A 21,472-nucleotide genomic window follows, 5' to 3' on the forward strand; every position below is an offset into this window, starting at 1 on the left:
CCAAGTGCTAGTACAGCGCTGGACGCCGTGAGTAGGCAATATGTGGATGGTCACCAAATGGGAGCAGGAGGCTGTTGGGCAGAGGAGAGAGGAGTCCCAGGTGGGGGCCATGGTGGGAACCAGCAGGGCGTGCTGGGAACAAGGTGGCCCGTGGCACGGTTAGAGGAGAAGTGGCAGGAGGTGGGTGGGATGGGCCTTGAATGCCACAATGAGGAGCCTGGAGTTTGTTCTGACAGCAGCTGGGAGTGATCAGAAGTTTTAACCTGGGGAGGAACCGGTTCTGATTCTTGTCAGAAGGACCTTCCAAGAAAGCCCGCAGGGTGCACTGTTGGTAGAACGTGTGGATGGCTGGTGGCACATGCGTGGTGTGTGTGCCCCTAACCAGGGCCCAGGAGTCGGGCTGAAGGGTATTCCTCCCTGTGTTCCCAAAGGGCTCAGACTCCCCTAGTGCTGGTGGTTCTCAGCCCTGGCTGCACACTGAAGTCACCGAGAGAGCTTTAAAAGCCTCCCGATGCCAGGCCCAACCCCAGAGCAAATCAGTTAGGATCTCCAGAGGAGGAGTCTGGGGGCAGGCTTTTTAAAGCTCTCCTGTGATTCTTTTTTATTTAATTACTTTATATATTTTTGTAGAGATGGGGTCTCACTATGTTGCCCAGGCTGGCCTCAAACTCCTGGGCTCAAGTGATCCTCCCACCTCAGCCTCCCAAAGTGCTAGGATTACAGGCATGAGCCACTGCACCCAGCTTTCTTGTGATTCTAACATGTAGCCAGGACCCCACCTGGCCTTCCTTTCCCTCTGTGCCAGGCAGAGGCAGTCTGGGCAGGTCGCTGAGGTCTTACCTTCTGGATCAAGCTGGCAAACTGCAGGTTTGCTGACTGCGAGATATTTAGGACCGTGCTGTAGGCGTTCTCGCCCCTGTTCTCCAGTGTGGCCTCCACCGCCACTCGCCGGCGTGTGCTCTCTATGATGAAGACTGTGGTGTCGAAGGACAGCGTGTATGCGGAGCAGTCCTGCGCAGGCTTCCTCAGCACCCTCTGGCAGTACTCCCTGAGAACAAGAGACCACCAGAGACTGGGCAGATGGAATGAGGAAAGCCGGGGTAGAGAGGAGCCCCAGGGTTGGGGCAAAAAGGTGGGCCTGGGCACTTGACTGGCCTCTGCTCATGGGAATAGCCACTGGGAGGAGAGTGGAAATGGATGGCAGGGCTGGAAAGAGCTCACCCTTCAAGACCACTTCCTATTTCAAAGGCCCTTGGTGTCCCCACCATAGAGATCATACCCTCCGCTGAACCCAGAGCTCTTATTTGACCTCACCACTCACGCATCACCACTCCACGCATCATGTTTCCCTTTTGGCCTTGGCCACCAGGAAGCTCAGCACTAATGTAGAGATAATCCTTATTTTAGCCTAGCTGGTTAGAATATGTGCTCCATTATCCTTCTACAAGTTTTGAATGTGCTATTTCTCTTTATTATCTATGTCATGGTATATATGTTTTCTATCTAAATCATCTCATAGTTGGATCAAAGTTGAGCGTAAATTATTGGAAAATATGTTACATAAATTAAGAATATGATATTGTTCATTATTTTCCCTTGTATGTTTTTCTCTTCCAGGGGATTGTAGGTCCCCTGCTCACCCTCGGCTGGTGTCCCTGGCATCTTTCCATCAGAAGGATTGGAAAGCCCAAGGTGTTCAGCCAGCGGGCCTAGAGGTCAACTCATCTGGGGGCTGAAGGACAAGCACCCAGAACTCCAAGTCCCCTGTCTCTACCTTTCATCTATTTTGTAATGTGGGCTCTGAAGAAAGGGTTTTTTTTGTTTTTTTTTTTAACAAAATTTGAAATTAGATTAGACTAGTAGTTTCATATTACAGAGGAGACTTTCCTGAGGTTATGCAGGAGTTGGTGGCAGAGCCTGGGCTAGAACGCAGGCTCCAAGTGCAATGTTTGATCCACGCTGCCTGTGAGGAGGATGTCCAGGAAATAATCCAGGGCCTCAGGAGCCCCAGAGCCTCTGGCAGTGAAGGGGAAGGGGCGAGGGTGGGGGTGGAAGGAGCCAACTCACATGGCCGTGGGCAGGTCACTCCGGGCATCCAGCACAAGGTCAGGGACACAGTGCTCATCCTCATTGCAGCCGTTCCAGAAGGGCACCTGGGCCAGGGAGAGCCAGGTGTGGGCAGCTGGGTAGGGACCCGCAGCCCCTCGCCCTCAATGTACACCAGCTCTGTCTCCACCACACTAGACATGGGCTGGCTTTCCTGCACTGTCCCCAGACACCACACTGCTCTGTCTTGTGCTTTTCCATAGATGCTTCCCTCTTTAAAACGAGGCTCAAAACTCAGCTCCTCCTTGTTCCCCTCCAGTTCATAACTGAGCTGATGGCACAGAACCCCCACTCCCACTCACCCAGCAGAGCAGTTCTGGTCAACATTTATTGATCATCTACTGTGTGTGGGCAAGGGCTCTGGTACTGGGGATACAAAACAAGAAAGATGCAGCTTCTGCCCTCAGCTCAAGGGGAGGATTGGTGTATGAACAAATCACTAGTGTAAAATGTGCAAAAAACCCAAAAAGAAGTGTGCATGAGGAATAGAAGAGGCAGAGAGGAGAAACAGCTGTTTTGGCCTGTAGGAAGTCAGAGAAGCCTTCGAGGAAGTAACAGGGGATCAGAGTTCTGAAGGACGGTCAAGGTAGCTGGGTGGACCGGGGTGGAGGTGGTGAAGTCCAGGAGGAAGGACGGCCTGATGCAGAGGCCCTGGGGCAGGAGCGGGACGGTGAGTCTGGGAAATGATGGGTGGGTCAGTGTTGCTGTGGTAAGAGACACAGGGGTGGGAGAGAGGAAGAGATGGTCAGGGGCCTGTGTTTACAGGGCCTTGGGGTCATTCCTTGCAACTGGTAGGAGTCGCCGAATGCCTCAGGCAGGGAGTGTCCTGACAGACCTGCATGCTGAAGGCTGCCCTGGCTGCTGTGGGAGAATGGAGTGAGAAGATGGAGGCTTGAGGCAGGGAGACCGTTGAGGAGGCTGCCTCAACATTCGGGCAAGAGATGACGCTGGTGTCGGTGTGGTAGTGGGCATGAGAGGAGGAAATAGGTTAGTGACCCCAGAGGCGGGATCAATAGGAAACTAGAGGTTGTCGGGGCTGAGGGAGAAAGGGGTCCAGGGTGTCAGCTGAGTTTCTTTTTTTAGGCGTCTGGAAGGATGATCATGGCATTTGGTAATAAAAGCAGGGGTTGGCTGGGCATGGTGGCTCACACCTGTAATCCTAGCACTCTGGGAGGCTGAGACAGGTGGATCACCTGAGGTCAGGAGTTCGAGAACAACCTGGCCAACATGGTGAAACTTTGTCTCTGCTAAAAAATACAAAAATTAGCTGGGCGCAGTGGCTGCAGTCCCAGCTACTTGGGAGGCTGAGGCAGGAGAATTGCTTGAACTTGGGCAGAGGCTGCAGTGGGCCAAGATCGTGTCACTACACTCCAACCTGGGCGACAGAGGGAGATACCATTTCAAAAAAAAAAAAAAAGTAGGGGTTAAGTGAGAAGTTCAGTGTGGGGCATGTTGAGTTTAAAGTGCCTGTGGCCCACCCAGGGCAAGGACCTCAGCAGGCAGGTGGATATTCAAGCCTGGAGCTGAGGGGCAGTAACTGTCACTACCGACAACACAGCCCAAACCAGGGGTGGGGAAACAGGTGTCACAAAGTCATGTGTATCTTAAATTCATTAACTTTTCTCGAAGGAGAGCTCTCTGGCCCTCAGTCAGATCCACACGCTCTTGCTTTAGGCATGGATCTACCCATCTCGCCCCTCAGCTCCCCACCGCAAGGTGGATCTGCCGACTACAATGGTAGCCAGCGAAGCCATATCCAGGGGTCACCATGGAGCCGTTTGGGAAAGGAACTTGGTTCAGGATAGGGGCTTTACGGCATTCTAGCACCAAAGTTCATCCTGGTGAGTTCAAGTCTCGAAGAAAAAACAGCCGGCTCCCACTCAGCATACTGTTTAAGAAGTTTGAGAACTATATAATGACCTTCAGAAGAATTTCTATCTGGCTGATTAAAATAAATAATTTAATGTAATAAGCAACTGTTACACTCAATAATATGGGATGGCTCACTTCCCCAAGAGGCCAGATATTATGGTATTAGAACAGTGCTGGGCATTTAGTAGAGGCAAAGTAAGACTTTGTAGAATGATGGGAAGAATGTGTCTCGCTGGGGGCTAGAAATCCAGATAAACCAGAGTTTTAGAAACTTAGCTGCTCTACAAAGTTTTCAGCTCTGTTTCTCACCTTTTCTTTATAAGGTGAGAAAGGGGTTTACCTGAAGCTGCATCCTGCCTTTCCTATTTCCCTGCCTTGGTGATGCTGTCAGCTCTCCCGGAATAAAAGCCCATCCTCCCTCTCTCTGCATGTCTGAATCCTGCCTAGCCTTTAAAGTCTGGCCAAAGGCTTCCTCCTCCAGGAAGGCCCTCTGACCTATCATCTGATTGCTTGATTGTACATCCTCCAAGTGCATACTGCCTCCCACCTGACCTGTGCTGCTCATTACCACCTTGCACGGAGATTGTCGGTGTCAGAGCAGGGATTACCCTGTGTGTTAATCTGCACTGTGGGCTTCAGCATGCTTGTGGGGTGAGTGCCACGTACTCATTCATTTGCCATAGTGACTTTGTAATTACTGCGAGAGGACAAAAATGACTTAGTGCGCCCAGCTTTCCCCTTCTCCCGGCTCACTAACGATGAATCCAGCTTTGCCAGCCCAGGAGCTCAGACTTAGGAGAAAGAGGGGAGGTGTGAGGACGGGGGTTTGGCAGGGGACTGTGGGAGGCCTGGGGAGAGGGGTGTGGAGGGGCTGTGGGGGATGATGGGTGTGAATGAGAGAAGGGGAGGTGTTCAGGGGCATTGCTGTGGACTGTACGGTCCTTTCCTGGTGTTGAAGAAATGCAGGTAAGAACTCGAATAATTCTGAAACTGCTTCCTGGCCGGACTCTGTCACTCACACAGATGTTGCTCAGAGACTGGACCTCACAGAATGGCTTAAGAGCACCATGGTGTGCTTAAAAGTTGTTTCCCAAATCCTCAAGGTTCAGGCATTAGCTATTCCATTTTATAACTTTTGCCTGCTCTTGCAGCACAGCAGCAGAATTGATCACTGCCTGACATTTTCCTTGAGTGGGATTTACATGGAGTTGCAGCTGCAGGGAGCATTTGAATGTTAGATGTCAAACATTTTGGATGCCCCAGAGCTAGGGATTAGAAAATGTGGCTGAGGGATGGGGCCGCTTCTTTTTGGAATGCTTAGGACCTTGTCAATCAGTTAAAACACTTCTTTTTGCAATACTTAGGAGCTCTGTGAATCAGTTAGTCACCTAACAAGCAGAACCCCAGGCTCTAAGAGTCACTCTCTGGTCTCCATTGTCCTCATCTGTAAAGGAGGGAGGTGGGTGATTAAGATCTCCGATCCCTTCTCATCCAGTGGTTCTTTGTATTTCTCCAGTGCTCACCCCGTGCTCCCCTGTGCTGGGGATATGGGGAACCTTGAACAGGAGAAGGCCTGGGCCTTGCCCTTAAGGAATTGATCTGCTAACACTCAGCACAGGCCCCGAGGGAGGCAGGAAGGAGCCACACTGTGGGTTTGCCAGGACAGGAGGTGGGAAGGTGAGGTAAGGGATGGTGTCCTCTGTACCCGGCACACTCAGGCTCTGGGCTTTGGGGTTGAGGTGGAGGTGGGGGTGGGGTTCATGCCCGAGGTGCGTGCCCTGTACCGAGATGTACCGAGACTCTGAGAGTGGTGGGCCAGCCGTCGTCCAGCATGGGGCCATGGTCAGGGTCCTCCAGGGAATACTCGACTGAGAAGGTCACTGGCTTCACGTAGTCAGCAGTGTCCTGGGGGGTGGAGATGAGGGCAGGGGTGAGGGAGGAGAGAACGTCATTTTATGAGCCAGGACCATGGATGCTGAGATAGAACTTCCACCTTCCTTAGATGGCAGGGCAGCTGCCCTGTGCCCTCAGGATGAGTCTGCAGGTGGATGGAGGTTTCTAGCGGGTCTGTTGGTGGGAAGAGTGTGCCTCTGTGAAGCACACTCATGCCAACCTCCAAGCTCAGCTCATGCCAACCTAGCTGCCTGGCTGTTTCGCCAAGCTCCTGCGCATCCTTCAGGGCCAGACTCCCATTGCCCGGGCACCTCGGCCTCTGGGAAGCCTGGCAGTGCCCGCCTGCATCCCACCCCACCCACCACTCTCTTCAGACCAGTTACGCCTGCTGCTCATGTAGCGTTTGAACCATATGACTGTGTGTCACTCTTCCTTCCCAAGCGAGGAATAGGCCTGGAGCCTCCCAGCATGGCCCTAGCACTGTGATAAGGGCTTCAGCATGTGGAATTGGTGAATGAACAAACTCGTGAGCAAGACAGGGGCGCTCAGGTTGGTTCTGAGCATAGATGGTAAGTAAAGGGGTTGCTTAGAGCAGCCTAAAAATTTCCCCTTGGAACCTGCAATCCCTGATTATATAAAGGCAGTGGCTCTCAAACCTGAACTGGCACCAGAGTCCCCTGGGAGCTTGTTAAAACACAGGGTGCTGGCCCCAGCCCCAGCCCCAGAGTTTCTGAGTCAGAACAAGTGAATTTCCAAGTCTGTGGGGAGGATGAAGATGCTGCTGGTGTGGATGCGTCTCAGGGGGCCCCTTAACAGGGATGCACCTTCTCACACCTGCTCACATCTCTGAACTCTGGCCATTGAACTACTGGGACCAGGAGGGCTCTGAGTGAGCCTGCTTGCATCTCTGAGGCTGGAGCTGTGAGCTGGGTATTTGGTATCTCTGGATGGAAGTAAACCTCTCATTCTCTTCCTTAGCTATAAAATGGGGCACCAGGCCACTACCCTACTTGTGACATCACTGGCGCCCCTCTCTGTCTCACCTCCTGTTTTGTACATGCCACTGTCTCCTGGACCTGGCCTTCAATTGTTAGCTGCTGCCTGCTTATCCCTCCCTTTGGGGCTGTGCCCCCCACCAGCTGCTCCTAGTTCTCTCTGCTGGACCTACTGAGCCCACCTTCCTCCCTTCGGCATCTGAGAGTGGCAGGAGAAGAGGTTTTGGAAGGATGTCTAGTGAGGTGGCATGTAGCGTGTCTCTGGGGCATGAGGTGGGAATGTGGAGTGGCCAAGGTCAGGGGACACTGTCCCTGGCTGGCTTCCTGAGGTCTGCTGGGGGCTCAGAACCAGCCAGGCGGACTCTCTGCCTCTCCCACGGCAGATGCTCCTTCCTATAGGAGCTTGGGCTCTGCTGGTGGGGCTGCCAGCTTACCAGGACATGGAAGTTGATCCTCTCACAGAGCTCCTGGCCGGAGGAGAGCAGGACGGCTCTGTTGGTGAATCGGTCCCCGCCCTCATCCAGGTGGGCCCTTGGTGTATACCGCCTCTCATCCATGGTGGCGTTGTATCTGATGCCTGCAGGAGGGGAGAGGGCAAGACCACAAAGGTGGAGCCACATGCCCATCCAAGACTGTCTGCCTCCTTCAGGAAGCCCCCCAGGCTGGCCAGGGGAGAGCTGTTCCTTTCCTCTCACGAGCCCCAGTGTGGGTGAGAAACTCCCACATGGAGAGCAAGTGATTGCATGAGGAAGGTAAAGGAAGGAACCAAAGAAAAGGGGGAGGAAGAGGGTGGAGAAAGAGCAGAAGGAAGAAGTGGAGGGAAAGTGAACACCGCAGATGAGGAGGGGAGACAGGATGTGGGGCCAGGGCGGTGTCATGTTGAGCACTTGCTGCAGTCAACAACCCCCTCCGCCTCTCCCTCCACCTTCCCTGTCTTTCCCTGGGCTCTGGGATCCCCCTCAGGGCTGGTCAGAGCCTTTGCTGGGTACTTCCTCTCACACCAAGGAGGGCTGGCCAGCCCCTTCCTGCCGGATCCTCAAATCTCTGACTCTATTCTGGGGCATAAACCCTGCAGCCTCCTCCCCTTCAGTTAGGTTTTGCCAATTCCCGGAAAGGCTCAGTCCCTTCTCCTGTTCTCCAGCACGCCTGCAGTTTGCTGCTGGCTCTCATATCTGTCTCCTCTCAGGGACAGAAGTTGAAAGAGAGGGGCACAGGCCCCAGGCCCACCTTTGTTCTCATCTTCCCTTTGGTCTCTTCTTTGTCTGGTCCTGCTCCTTGGCTGAGAGAATCCCTGAGTCCCTGTTTCCTGTGCCAGCACAGACAGTCCTGGAACCCGCAGCTCACTTCCTGAGACCACCTGGGGCCAGGGCTGTCATGAGTAGGTGTCTGACTCCAGACTTAGCTGGAAGTGATGGACCCTCAGAAGGAAACTGCCCTGCTATGGACTCACACCCACTTCTGAGCGGGGCTCCCTGCTGCTGGGGTCTCATTGACCTGGCCTCCTGGTTTCCAGCACCCCCGCTGTAGGACTTCTGGGTCTGCCTCTTCCTCTGCATCCAGGCAGACTTCTGGTCTTCCACACCCCACTTTGCTCCACTGGCATCAGTCCTGTGTTCTGATCCAAACTCTACGCCCAGAATGTTTCCTTCTTCTCCTGTCCTCCCTGTCGTGATCACCCCTGCTCACTGCCACTCTCACCCTGGCATGACATCCCCTCTTTGCCCTTTGGAATGAGAGCATCAAATGGGATCCAGTAGTCATCCAAGGTGGCTCTAGGGCGACCTGGCACTTAGTACCCATTTTGGGAAAAGCCCAGGCTTTGAAATAGAGCAAGGTGCAGGGGGAGACTGGAGTCTGGGGGTGGGGAGAAAGGAGGGGCCTGCTTTACCAACAGTTGTTGTTTGGAAATGGGGTGCCAGGAAGACAGGTGTGAAGCAGAGGAAGGCGGCCAGGCAGGTGGCATCCCTGCCACTGCGCTTGCAGTCTCTGTGGAAGATGTTGATCTTGGATGGCTCAAAGTGGAGGCTGGCATTGATCTGAACCACCGGGCGGGACCTGGAGGAGAAGGGCCAGTGAGCTGGGGTGGGGCGGGGGCTCAGGCTGCCCTGCTGTGACCATGGGGAAAGACAAGAACCAGATGCGAGTGGGATCTGCAAAGCCACTGGAGCGGGTGAGGTGGAGGATGGAGGGGGCTTCGGATGTCAAAGGACTGGCAAGAGCGAGCACGTGGGGGAAAGGGGCTCAGCCACCTCATGGCCCCTCCATGCAGCCCCTCAGCACTTTCCCCGAGGGGCTGTGCTTGCTGTGGATCATGCTGACTTCCCTTTGCTCCCTCATCACCTTTTATAGCAGTGGTTCCCCACCCTGGATGCACATGTGAGTCATCTGAAGAGCTTAAAAAAATCCTGGTGCGAGGCGGAGCTTTCAGTGAGCCGAGATCGCGCCACTGCACTCCAGCCTGGGCGACAAAGCAAGACTCCGTCTCAAAAAAAAAAAAAAAAAAAATCCTGGTGCCTCAGCTACACCCTAGGCAAAACCACATCAGAATCAGACCTTAGCAAGTTTTAAAGCAGTGCCTCTGAAATTTTCATATGTGTGCACGCCCCCTGGGGATCATGTTAAAATGCAGATTTTGATCCAATAGCTTGGCACTGATTTTGCATTTCTAACAAGATCCCAGGTGATGTGAATGTTTCATGGACCACACTTTGAAGAGCGAGGTGTTAAAGCACCCCAGGTGATTCCAACGTGCAGCCAGCGTCCATCTAACCCCCACACTACCCCATCCAGGTAACCAAGGAAATACAAATTTACCCTTATACCGGCCTAAGTGAAATGTAATTAGGAACGGAAACCTATTGCCTCTCCCAACCATGAATGTATATAAAAAGAAATAGGAGTAGAGTGGCTTAGAGGTTTCACAGCTTCAACGTGATGATCTGTGCCAATGCTCTGTTCTTCTTAGCATAAAGGTGAACAGCACCTCTGCACTGTAGTGTGAAAGGGTGGATTTGAGTCTTGGCTCCACGGGTTCCTCATTGGACCTTGGCAGGTCACATGATCTTTGCGATGGGGGATTGTGAGGATCAGAGGAGGTGAGAATGTCCTTTGACAGTGTAGAGTGCTGTGTCAACATAGTGGGTTACATCTGAAGTTCTCAAACTTGACTTCCCATTGGAATCACTTGGGAAGTTTAAAAAAAATTACTGCTGCCCAGGTCCCTCCACAGAATTCTGCTTAATTGGTGTGGGTAAAGCCCGGGCAATGACATTTTAAAAGCTCCCCTGGTGATCCTAATGGGCAGTCATGTTTGAGAACTATGGGGCTTGACCATAGTCTTCCCAGAGGGCTCTCGCCAACAATTTCATCAGTATTTAGGTAGCACATAGGTGTAGACTTCAAAAGCTAGAGCTTGATCCAATCATTTCTGTGAGACCGATTCTCTTGAGGTGTGTGTGTGCACATGTGTATCTTGCTTCCTGTAGAGAAGTTTATATGTTACTTTAAAGACCTGCTAGGTTCTGTGTACCTCCTCCCCGGGACTTGGTCATCTGCCATGCTTTCTTGGCTGGAACCAACACAGTGGACACCTTTACACACCTTGCAAGCCCAAGCTGCTGTTGCTGCCACCACCACCACCAACAACAAGGACCTAAGAGCCCCCACATGCAGCACAGACCTTCGAAGAGACAGACCCTGCTCCTGTACACTAGCTGGGCTGCACACACACAGGCCCTGGCTTCCCAGTGCTGCCTAGAGGGCTGGGGCACCACCGGGACTGTTGGGCAGCAGATGCTCTGGCCATGACAAATGAGGGATCTGAGGGAGCCACAAGTCTGCTGCTGCCCCTTCTTCCCCTACAATGGGCTGTTTTATGCCACACTGGAAATGCTGAGACACTGAGCAAAGAGCAGCACACGTGGTGAGGACAGGCTGGCTCGCTCGGCATCGGGGCTCGCTCGGCATCGGTGCTCCCTTCCGGCTTCACTTCTGCTTCTAGGATTGCTCCCACTCCCAAAGCATTCACAGATGCTTTTGCCTCAGGCTGTTTTCTAGGGAACCTGGAGGAAGACATTTCCCCCTTGGGTTGTAGTATTCTTGTGAACAGGAGCCTGTCCTTTCCTTCATTCTCCCTGTGAGGTTACATATTTCTGTTCAATGCCTTTTTAAAGTTGTACGGCAAATATGATTACATTTATATAAAATTACAAGCAAGGGAAAAAGGACTGGGAGGAGATATGCCACAGCATTAACAGGGGCATTGTTAAGGTGATGGCAGGCTGAGTGATTTTTTTCCTTGTTTTATAAATGTTCTTTATGTTATTATATTTATGATGAAAAATATCTCATCAACATATATGAAAAAATACTCAAGGTCTTTTTTTTTTTGGCTCAAAAAGCAGCAAACATATGGTAAAATAAATGGGTGTTTAGGAAGCATGAAAATGAGGCCCTGAAGAAAGGAAGCAAGAAGTCACAGCACTTTGGAGGAAAGAAATCTCTGTACTAGATAAACATTCCTCCACGCCAGGGGAGAAGGAAAGGCCCTCCCAGATGGTAAAAATACGCTCAACTTGCCCCTGCGAGTATTATAGCTTGAAAAGCTGAAGTGGAAGACATGCTTGAGTAGCCATAACTTCTAGGACAAATTCTAAGAGCGGGGGCTTTTGGACAGGACTTCAATTTATATTGAATTTACACTGATTCCACCAAAAGGAAATGTGTAAGCAAGATGGGATAAGAACAGGGTGAGTCTAGGTGAGGGCAGTTAAAGACAAGAGACAAAGATCCTGAAGCCTATCTTTAAAACATTCATTGTGACTTTCAGGAGAGCCCAGGAGGTGGGAACAGTGGGGGAACCAACCACAGAATCACAGCGTTGCCAAGGGCTCCCACTGCCAGGTCGATGAGCCCATCCTCATTGAGGTCCAATTGCCCGTGGATGCTGCAGCCAAAATACTGGAGGCCGGTAGCCAGCTCTGAGGCTGTGATTCTCTGCAGGGCACGGGAAGAGATGGGGAGGGCATGCACACTGTGAGTGTGGGGGCGGGCGTCCCCGAGCAGCAGGAACAATCAGGAACAATAGGGAGCCTGTGTGAAACCACCAAGAAGCTTCCCCAACCCAAAGCAATCTCCTCTCCTGGCCTGTCATGGCACCTGAAATTCCTACCATTCAAGTCATTCTTTTGGATTAAAATATCGTGTCTTAAAAGAGTTCCCCATTAAGTGTAAATACATGTTACTTGGAGGCGACCCATCCCCATCTCTCACGCTGGTCTATTTTTTAGGCTATTTTACTGATAAACCGTGTGGGCAAAAGAACGATCCTCAGGGGATGGGACCCGAGACGGGTCGGTTTTGAGGTGGGCATGGTTTCTAGCATGAAGCATTTCCAGAAGAGTGAGCCCAGAAGGGATGCTCCACTGGTAGGCAACTGCATGTGTGCGCGTCTCGTGGGGAGTGAGGGTCAGGTGCCAGGGACTTGTTGTTGTTTGTTGTTGGGGGAGGATGAAGGTAAGCAGGGAGAGGGTGCCAAAGGGGGTGATGGGACGGTCCTGAAGGTAAAATGTGCCCTTTTCAAAATTTCCACTTGGGGAAGCATGGCCAGGACAGATTGGCATCCGTTCCTGTGAGAGGGCCTGGAAGAAAATCCTGAACCAGATGAGGCACAGAAGCTCCTGGGACTCCTGCAGTCCCATTTGCTCCATCCGCTTCCCCGGGGAAGCCTGACCTGCTTAGGTGTCTTCAGGATGCTGCCTCGGAAGCCGTGGAAGATGTAGATGGCTCCTGCGTGGTTGTCCTCCAGGGGGGCTCCCACCACCACGTCATTGTAGGAATCCTGGTTGAGGTCTCGAACCGAGGCAATGGAGGACCCAAATCGGGCATTCTGGTAACTGTGTGAATCCTTTAGCGTTCCGTTATAAACAAACCGGTTCTGCAAAACCAGGGGCATAAAAAGGCTGGGGAGGGCTTGGCAAAAGTCCTCAGGCTCATAATTCCCTCTGCAGGCTGCTCCGGCATCCTCTCACCACTCCATTCCCCCAGAACCCCGTCTCCGGCTATATGAGCCCAGCCACAGAGGAGGCTCTGATTCTCCCCAGGCCTGGCTCCAGCACTGGCCTCGCTAGTAACGCATTTCCCTCGTGGCTACCCAAGTCAAAGCAGAGGTTGGGGGCCCCTGAGAAGCTGCCCAGCCCCTGCCCAGCTGTACCTGTCTCAGCTCATAGACGTACACCTTGCCTCGCTCACGGCCCTCGTTGAAGTACATGGGTGCGCCCACCAGCAGGACATCAGTCACGCCGTCGCCGTCGATGTCCACCGAGGTGATTTCACTCCCAAAGTAAGAGCCTATCTGCGGCACGTGATGGGAGAGAGGAGTGGGCTGGCTGCCCAGCTCGCACAACCCAGAGCCCTCGCCTCGCGGGCAGAGGGAAGCCAAGGTCATCCTTTGACTCAGAATTTTTGGTGAACAAATGGATCCTCCCTTCTCACGCGCTCCCTCTCTCTCCTGTCCCTCAGAGTGGACTTGTCTGTTTTCAGTTTGCCCTTCTCCCCTTCCCTCTTTTCCTTCTGTCATTATCCCCTCCCCACTCTTCTTTCTTTCTGTTAATTTTATTGGTGGCCATTTATCTTGTGTGTAAAGTGATATAATGGCAAAAAATCAGGAGACTATTTAAAAGTATGAAGAAGACATCCAAACATAACTACCATGAACGTTTTAGTGGATTTTCTTCTCGTTTTTTTCCCCTGAGGCATGTTGCCTATTTGTAGGTGTGTGTATATATGCTTTTATTTTTACAAATTGGGGTAATAATGCAAATATAGTTTATATACTGATTTTTAAATAAAACAATACATCACGAACATTTTTCTATGATGTATTATATTTTCATCTACAACATAATCACTGGTGATTCCACAGTGCTCCAAATTATGCATGTATCATAATGTGTTTAATCAATTATTGCTGGACAGTTAGCTTTTTTTTCTTTTTTTTTTTTTTTTGAGGCAAGGTTTTGCTCCATCACCGAGACTGGAGTGCAATGGTGCAATCTTGGCTCACTGTAGCCTCGAACTCCTGGGTTCAAGTGATCCTCCCATCTCAGCCTCCTGAGTAGCTGGGACCACAGGCACTTACCACTGCTCCTGGCTGTTTTAAAAAATTATTTGTAGAGATGGGGTCTCACTATGTTGCCCAGGCTGGTCTGGAACTCCTACGCTTCAGTGATCCTCCCACCTCAGCCTCTCAAAGTGCTGGGATTACAGGTGTAAGCCACTGTTTTTAATTTTTGATGTTATAAATCATTCTGGCATTAGCATCGTGGATGGTGAATTATGATTTCTTTCAGTGTCTGAGCACTTGCTGTGTTCCCCTTCTGTTTGGGGTACAGTGCTCCCCACTTCAGTGAGGGCACCATCCACCCCCTCATCAGAAACCCAGAAACCCTGACTCCACCCTCCACCTCTCCCACCCGTAAACCTGCCAGCAAGTGCTACGTGGTGGGTGCCAATTCACCAACTGCTCCCCCCTGCTTCGTCCCTAGGTGAGGCGCCTTCTAAAGGGCCTTCCAGCCTCAGGCTGGCCCCTTCAGCCCACCCCCATGGCAGCTGGCGTGGCCTCTAACACCACTCCACCTCTTGCTTTTGGGATAGTATCTAAACTCTCTAGCAGGACCGTGCTGGACCAGCCTCCCTCCCCAGCCTCTGTCCCCACAAGCTCCTGCTCCCACTGCAGTGCTCCCGGGTCCCGCCAAACTGAGTTATTTCTCTGCTCCAAAAGCCCCAGGCCTTGGCTGGCTTCCAGGCTTCCCTCTGCACAAGCTTTTCTCTTGCATGCACTCCCCGCCCCTGCGTCCTCCCCAGACCATCCCCTGCCATCCCTCAAGTCTCAGCTGATGTGTCACTTCCTGTTAGAAGCTATCCTTGACCTTCTCCACTCTGCTCCCTGCCCCTTTTCCATGTGCCTTCAGCTCCATACTCCTCCCACCAGCCCCCACTCCCTCTGCTGGGAGCCTCATGAGGGCAGGCATTGAGCCTGCTGTGTTCCCTCTTGGCCAGGGTACTTTGCCTGGCACACAGAAGGTACTTAATTAATGCTTATTGGATCACTGGGTAGCTTAGGAAAGGGGAAGGTGCCCTGTTCGTGGACAAGCCCTGTGTGGGATGGTTTATAGCCTTGGGTTAGCTCATGTGAGCCCCATGCTGCTAGGAGAGAGAGTCATCCTCATTTTCAAGGGAAGGAACCAAAACTCAGAGAATTGCTTGCCCAAGGTCAGAAGGCCGGTCACCTGGTCACTGCCAAGCTGGTTGGAACTGGGGTCTGTCTGACACCCTGGCTCATGATTCTGCCTACCCCGTCCATCTCTGGCTTAGCGTGTTTTCAGGAGAAATCTATTCTCAAGGATTAAAAGCTTTTAAGTGAGGAGAAGGATAAAAAATTTAGAAGAGAGGAAAGGGAAATAATACACATGGGTGGGAGAGGGAAGAGATGTGCCTACATAAAGTAACTAAGAAGCGGACAGACAGCAAGTGAGGGAGGGGGCGGGAGAAATTTGTCTAAATATGTGGCCTCAGCTATGTGGGTCACTGCGATTTGGAATTCACTTAATTTAGCTGCCTTCAGCACTGTGGTTTCTCCTTTGGATGTTGGAGGCGGAACTGGGCAGGAAAAATGTCATAAATTCATCAGCAAATTCCCTCCAGCTCTCAAGGTCTAGCCCTCGATTCCCAAAAGAGCTGGCCCTGGGTGAGTGTGGGCAGGCAGGGTGGAGGGTGAGAGCTGAGCCGCCTGGGATGGCCTGCACCCAAGAGACAGGAGGAGGAATGGCAGGAGGGTGGCGCTCTGCAGTGAGAGGGATTTAGGTTAGACTCGGTGAGGAGCGGATTCTCACAATGACCGGCCAAGGGCAGTCAGAGACTCAGGAGACAGGACGGTTCCCAGGCTCAGGAGAGCCAGCAGGGAGCTGGGGACAACATGGAAGGGCCTGGACAGCACTCAGCTCTGGCCTAGAGAGGGCACAGATGCTGCTGGTTAGGAGGAGCACAGGCCTGATTTTGGGGTTATTTAGGGTCAGGAGGTGGCATGATGCGGGCAGCCCCACCAAGAGGGTTCTTGGCTTGACCCAGTCATGAATTTGCCATAGAACCCTGGGAAAGCCACCTTGCTTCCCAGGAGCCCAGTTTTCCCCTGTGCTGGAAGTGACTTGGGATTGGAGCCCTGTTTTCACCACCAATGACTCTTATCATAGCTTTCCAATTTGCATTCATCATTGTCCAACACAGGACTCTTGGCAGCACAGTCTGGTTGCCAACCACCTCCCTGTGGGGCAATGGCATTGGCAGCCTTCCCATTCCTCATTGCTTCCATTCCAGGAAAAGGGAAGCAGCTGGCATCCTGGAGGGCCCATGGGGCCTTCTGTAGGTGGATGCGCACTCCTGCCACTCCTGGCAGCATGAAGGTGGCTGGAGGAACATGACTGCCCTTTGGGGCACCCAGTGGCCCAGGCATGCCTGTATTTACTGCCCTCCCATTTGTCTGATCTGCCCCCTCTTCCCTCCGTCCCTGCCCCAGGCTCCCCCTCCATTACCTGCTGGCCCCGCAGAGCCTGGTGGATGGTGAGGCTCCGGTTGTTGTGCATGGTGAACAGGATGACTTTGCCCGTGTGGTTGAACCGGGGGGCTCCAGCCACGTACACCCGCCCCTGCCTGGAGGACACGACCGATGTGACTGTGTACCCTGCCACAGGAGGAAACAGGCTGATCTTTGGCACCGTGTCCTCAGCAGGCGTTGCTCGGCCCGGTGCATGGCTTTGCAGTGCCAGAGGATGGGCCAATGATGGGGTAGGTTCAGGGCTAGCTGAGCAGATTCAATCATGCAGGGCCATAATTCCTAGGGGCAGCTGGGGAGGCCTGGAAGAGGCAGGATCCAGGAAGGCGGTTTGGAGGGTAGGGAGAACTCACTGCACCCCAGCCCCTGCTGGAGAAAATAAAGGAAGCCAGGTGGGACTGCTAAAATACTAACTTGAAATGCACACATCCCTCCTTCACCTGCTCATGAGCACAGCAGAGGGCAATGGGGAGTAGGGCAGACTCTAGCCTCACTTCAGTTAATACTGGGGAGACTTTGTTTTGGTTCCCCACCAATCTTCACTCTTGGAGACTAACCAGAGTTCTCTTTATTACCACAAACGCCTGCTAAGTGGCTCACTGAGGACTAGAGTGTTAGCCGTAAATGTGGAAGGAATTGGTCTGCTTCAGATATTTACATGGGGTCTCAGGGATTCTTGCAGCCCCAAAGCTTTGCAGACTCAAAGGTGGAAGCTCCTAGGCTCTTGTCAGCCCCATACATACAGCATGCCAAAGAGAAAGAAAAGGAACCCCAGGGGCTCTTTTGGAAAGGCTGCCAATCCCCGCTCCCGGTATGGCTGTGCCTGATCACTGTGAATCTCAAGTCGCCCACCCAGTACCCAGGAAGCAAATGTGCAGCAACTTCAGGCAACTCTCCTGAAAGTGGGCTCCAGCAGGTGTGGAAAGCCGATGGCATCCTAGAATCCCACTTTCTGCCAGATAATCTTGGATCCCAGATTTTAGATGAGTGTTGGACTTTGTTGACAGTTCCCGGGCTGTTTCTGGGGAACAGATGTCCCCTGCAATGCACGTGTGTGTGTGTGTGCACATATATGCGTGTGCATCTGTGTATCTGTGTGTGTAACACTGTCACTTGGGTCTCATTGGCTGCTTCCAGAGTGGCTACAGGGTGTACAGATGAGCTGACTCAGTGCCTGGGGGTGAACTGCTCTGGTTCCAGACACAACAGTTTTCACTCTTGAGGCTGTTCTTTGGGAAATGAGGCTTGACAGGTCCATAATACCAAGACCTCACAAGGGGTGGCTAACATGGCCATGTATTTAGAGCAACCATAAATATATGGGTGGGTGGGCTTAGCCTTGTGGTGTAGGGCAAAGGTTTCTTCTGAGCTGAGCCCTTAGTGGCACTACTGAAAATGTTCTCAGCCCTCAGTGGCACTACTGAAAATGTTCTCAGTTGGTCTTGGGCTTCTGGGCCTGCTTGGAAGGAGGGGCACTGAGATGCAGTTTGAGGTCCAAGTGTCCTCTGGGCAGGCGTGGGTCAGCATTCAAAGTTCACAGAGCTTCCTGCCTTCCAGCTGTCTGTGGGCAGCACCTTTGGTACCCAGGCAACTCTCTGGCCAGCAGGAAGGGCCATTCTGAGGCTGGGCCAGCCTCCCTGAAGGCCTGATGAAAGGGTAGGACCATGGCCCGAAATTTATACTGCACCCCCAGTGGAGGCTGGGAGCTGGCCTCCTGGTCTCCTTCCCCTGTAGTGCTCCTCTCCCTTGAAACACAGGAGGAATCTTCCAGCAGGCATCTCTGCCCCCAGCAGAGAACCCAGACACCGCTCTCACTGGATGACTCCTAGATGGAGGAGGAGGAGGAGAAAAGGCACTCCCTCAAGACCCCCACCCAAGGCAGTGACTGTGGCTAAGGCATGACAGCTGGGCCTCATGAGTGTCCATCAGCCAAGCTCTACCCCATCAGGGTCTTCTGGGAGGGGAAGCAGGGTGGCTTTGCTGGGCCAGGGGGATATTCATCCTGCTGAGCTCTCACTCAGATAAGTTCAGCTCCCTGTTGCCAACATGAAAAAGCTTAAACGTCTTAACCTGGCATTCGAGGCCTCCTGCTACAGTCTATCCCAACCTTCCCTCTCCTCCATGTTCCCACTTCTGCCCCCTGCTCCAGCCACACTCATCTACTTCTTGGGTCCTGAAATAACCTGGTATTTCCCACATGTCCCTCCTTTTCTTGGCCCTTATTGGCTTATTTGAAATGCCCCCTGCGGTGGAGACCTGGTGCAGGCTCCAGCTCCTACACAGTAGGTCCCGAGTGTACCAGCTCGCTGGACCACGGCCAACCACATCGTTTCTCTGACTCACTTGGAATTAACCTCATGGGCCCTGGGACACCCTGATGTGATCTGCCTTGCTGTTTAATGCCTTGTGGCACCTGCACCTTGCACCCCTTCTTTGGTTTCCTCACTTCCAGCACAGGGCTGTACACTTGGGAGGAAACACAATAAAACATGAGTCATTCTAGTTTCTAGTTAAAGGTTTGCTAGCCTTTGTTCTTCCAGCAACTTTCCCAGTGTTTGAGCATTTGCCAAGGCAAGGACTCCAATCTTTCTCTCCTTTATTTGTGCTTTTATCTGAGCTCCTACCTCAATTGTGTTATAATTATCTGCGCACATGTCTGTGTCTCCCACTGGCCCAGAAGCAGCTTGAGGGCAGGCGCTGTGTCCTGCTTACCACGGCACTTAACATGGCACTCTGATGGTATCAACTGCAGGTGCTATGCAATTCAGGTTTAACACCTTGCGAATTAAATGGAATGCAGGCCCTAGGGCCAGGTGCTGTTGGGAAACTTCTAGGGATCTACACTTCTGAATTTTCTAGCACAGTCCTGATTCCAGCATTTTGCCCTTTTGTCAGCTGAGGGTCCCATGGTTGGGGATAGAAAACAGGGTAACCACAGCGTGGGCAGAGTCACAGGCAGGGTATTGGCTAACGAGCTGAGGAACAAAGGTCGGGATGGGATGAAGCATCAGAGAGATGGACGCATGGACAGATTCGCTGTCCACTCTGGGTGGCCCAAGTCCATGGAGGAGTGGGGTCCGAGGAGGCCTCAATGAGGAGTAACTTTACAGACAGTGGATTTGGTTCAGAAATTCTGAAAGACCCAGAGACAGTGGGGACCCTGAACATCACTCCCCTTGCCGCCCTCCCCTCTGGCCCTTCCTTTAGAAAGGAACAAGTCATGGCGAATGCGACATGCCTGGGGATGGCCAGGTGACTGCTCCTGCAGAGCTGGAAGGTGACTTTGGCCAGCAGGCTAAGGCCTCGCTGCTGGGACCTTCACCATCAATGATTTGTGCTTCTATCTAGATATCCACTTCCAAAGTGCTTCATGGGCATTGACTTCTGCCTTGATTATGAACATTAAGAAATAAAAATGAGTGCAGGTTCCACTCGACTTGCGTTTTGCCTTTGGGAGGCAGGCTCAGTGTACTGGAGCCCCAGTCAGCCCCAAAAGCTTTAAGGCACAACAACAGCTGACCCAGAGTCTAGAAGCACCAAATGAAACACATTGAAGGGAGTGGGGAACTGCTTGTCCTTTATTCTACCTATTTATGGAGAGCCTGTTATATGCTGGGCATGGTGCTGGGCACGATGGATACCAGGGTGGAGAGGAAATGCCCCCGGGGATGCTCTTCAGAGTTGGGTGCTTGAATCAGCCCAGAATATACACAGCAGGCCCCTCACTCGTGTGTGGGCTGGGGGTTCTGCAGCCCCTGGGTGCCCTCCCGGCCCACGACCCGCCAGTCTCCCCTCACTCTGCGCTCTTACCCAGGTATGCACCATGGTTCTTGAGCTCCTCGGGGAACTCTTTCAGGTAGGACTCGCGGAGAGGAATGACCTTCCCGGCACTTGTCTCCTTTAGCACAGCTCCGTTCCAGTCATAGGCACCGACGGCTCCCAGCAGAACCCCATCCTGGCATTGGGGAGGGGACACACATCAGCACCTGTCCTCATGGGACAGTTGCCAGGAGCCACATCAGGTCCTGTGACCAGTGACGCCTCCGCCAGCCACCTCGGGCACCTTCTCCTGGGTGCATTATTTAGCAACCTAACTTCTGGCTGGGGCTCTTGGCTTTTGAATAAGCCAAGGAGACTTTCTTGCCCCATTCCATCCTTGGCACAAAATGGGTCAAATTGATCCCAAGGACAGGAATTTAGGGAAAAAGGAATGTTCTAGAAACAAACTCTAAATCCAGGGCCAAACCTCCATCCCTCCTTGGGCTTCAAAACCCTTTAGGGACCGTCTCGCCACCGTCCACTCCTTCTGACATGTATTGAAGGAGGGAAAGGGCCCCTTGCACTTGCCCTTCTTTAATATTTCTTTGCAGTGTCTGAGTTGCTTCCCTGCATGTAAATCCTACTCCTTGGTTCTTCAGCAAACATTCACTGAGGTCTCCTTTGTGCCAGGCATTTGTTTGGTGCCAGGGATATTGTCCCCCGTACCCCCGCCCCCAACCACCACCAACAGAGCTTGAAGATACAAAAAAAAAAAAAAATACTCAACAAACATGCAGTTGCAAACTGTAATCAACGCAATCAGGGAAAACCACAGTGAGGCTGAATCTAGATTGAGATGGGGGTCAGGAAAAGTCTTCGAGGATGTCATGTTTACCCGTGCACCTGAAAGACGGGTAGAGCCAGAGAGAAAGAAGAGCTGGAGAAAAGGGCCAGGAACAGTCTGTGCAAAGGCTCTGAGGCTGGAGAGAGCGCAGAACCTTTGTTCATAAGGAACCGAACGCTGTTTGATGGGGCTGGAGCACCAAGCAAGAGGGGCAGAGAGCCTTGACATGAGGCTGGAAAGATAAGCCAGGGCCACCTCCATGACAGCCAGCACCCAAGGCACTGGTGCTTCTGCTTGTTTCTCAGGGCTTGGAGGGTCTTGTTCTACCCACCAGTTGCAGGACAAGGGGAAGCTGCAATGCTTGGGCAGGAAGACAGGAAACTCTGGCTCCTTGAG

General features: G+C 52.4%; 1 protein-coding gene across 4 annotated transcripts in view; it reads right to left on the reverse strand.

Moving 5' to 3' along the window:
* ITGA11 (integrin subunit alpha 11) overlaps positions 1-21,472 on the reverse strand; it is a 133,248-nt gene that overhangs the window by 18,046 nt on the left and 93,730 nt on the right. For all 4 annotated transcript variants that reach the window (XM_031002245.3, XM_063698652.1, XM_063698650.1 and 1 more), the window contains exons 11-20: positions 20,284-20,428; positions 16,454-16,602; positions 13,078-13,218; positions 12,598-12,801; positions 11,731-11,861; positions 8,755-8,921; positions 7,301-7,443; positions 5,773-5,883; positions 2,068-2,153; positions 841-1,048 (exon numbers count right to left, since the gene is read on the reverse strand). In XM_031002245.3, the coding sequence (XP_030858105.1) occupies positions 841-1,048; positions 2,068-2,153; positions 5,773-5,883; positions 7,301-7,443; positions 8,755-8,921; positions 11,731-11,861; positions 12,598-12,801; positions 13,078-13,218; positions 16,454-16,602; positions 20,284-20,428 (1,485 nt within the window). The remainder of the gene's footprint in view (positions 1-840; positions 1,049-2,067; positions 2,154-5,772; positions 5,884-7,300; positions 7,444-8,754; positions 8,922-11,730; positions 11,862-12,597; positions 12,802-13,077; positions 13,219-16,453; positions 16,603-20,283; positions 20,429-21,472) is intronic.

The sequence above is a fragment of the Gorilla gorilla genome, chromosome 16 (genome assembly GCF_029281585.2).
Source record: "Gorilla gorilla gorilla isolate KB3781 chromosome 16, NHGRI_mGorGor1-v2.1_pri, whole genome shotgun sequence".
NCBI classification, from domain to species: Eukaryota; Metazoa; Chordata; class Mammalia; order Primates; family Hominidae; genus Gorilla; species Gorilla gorilla.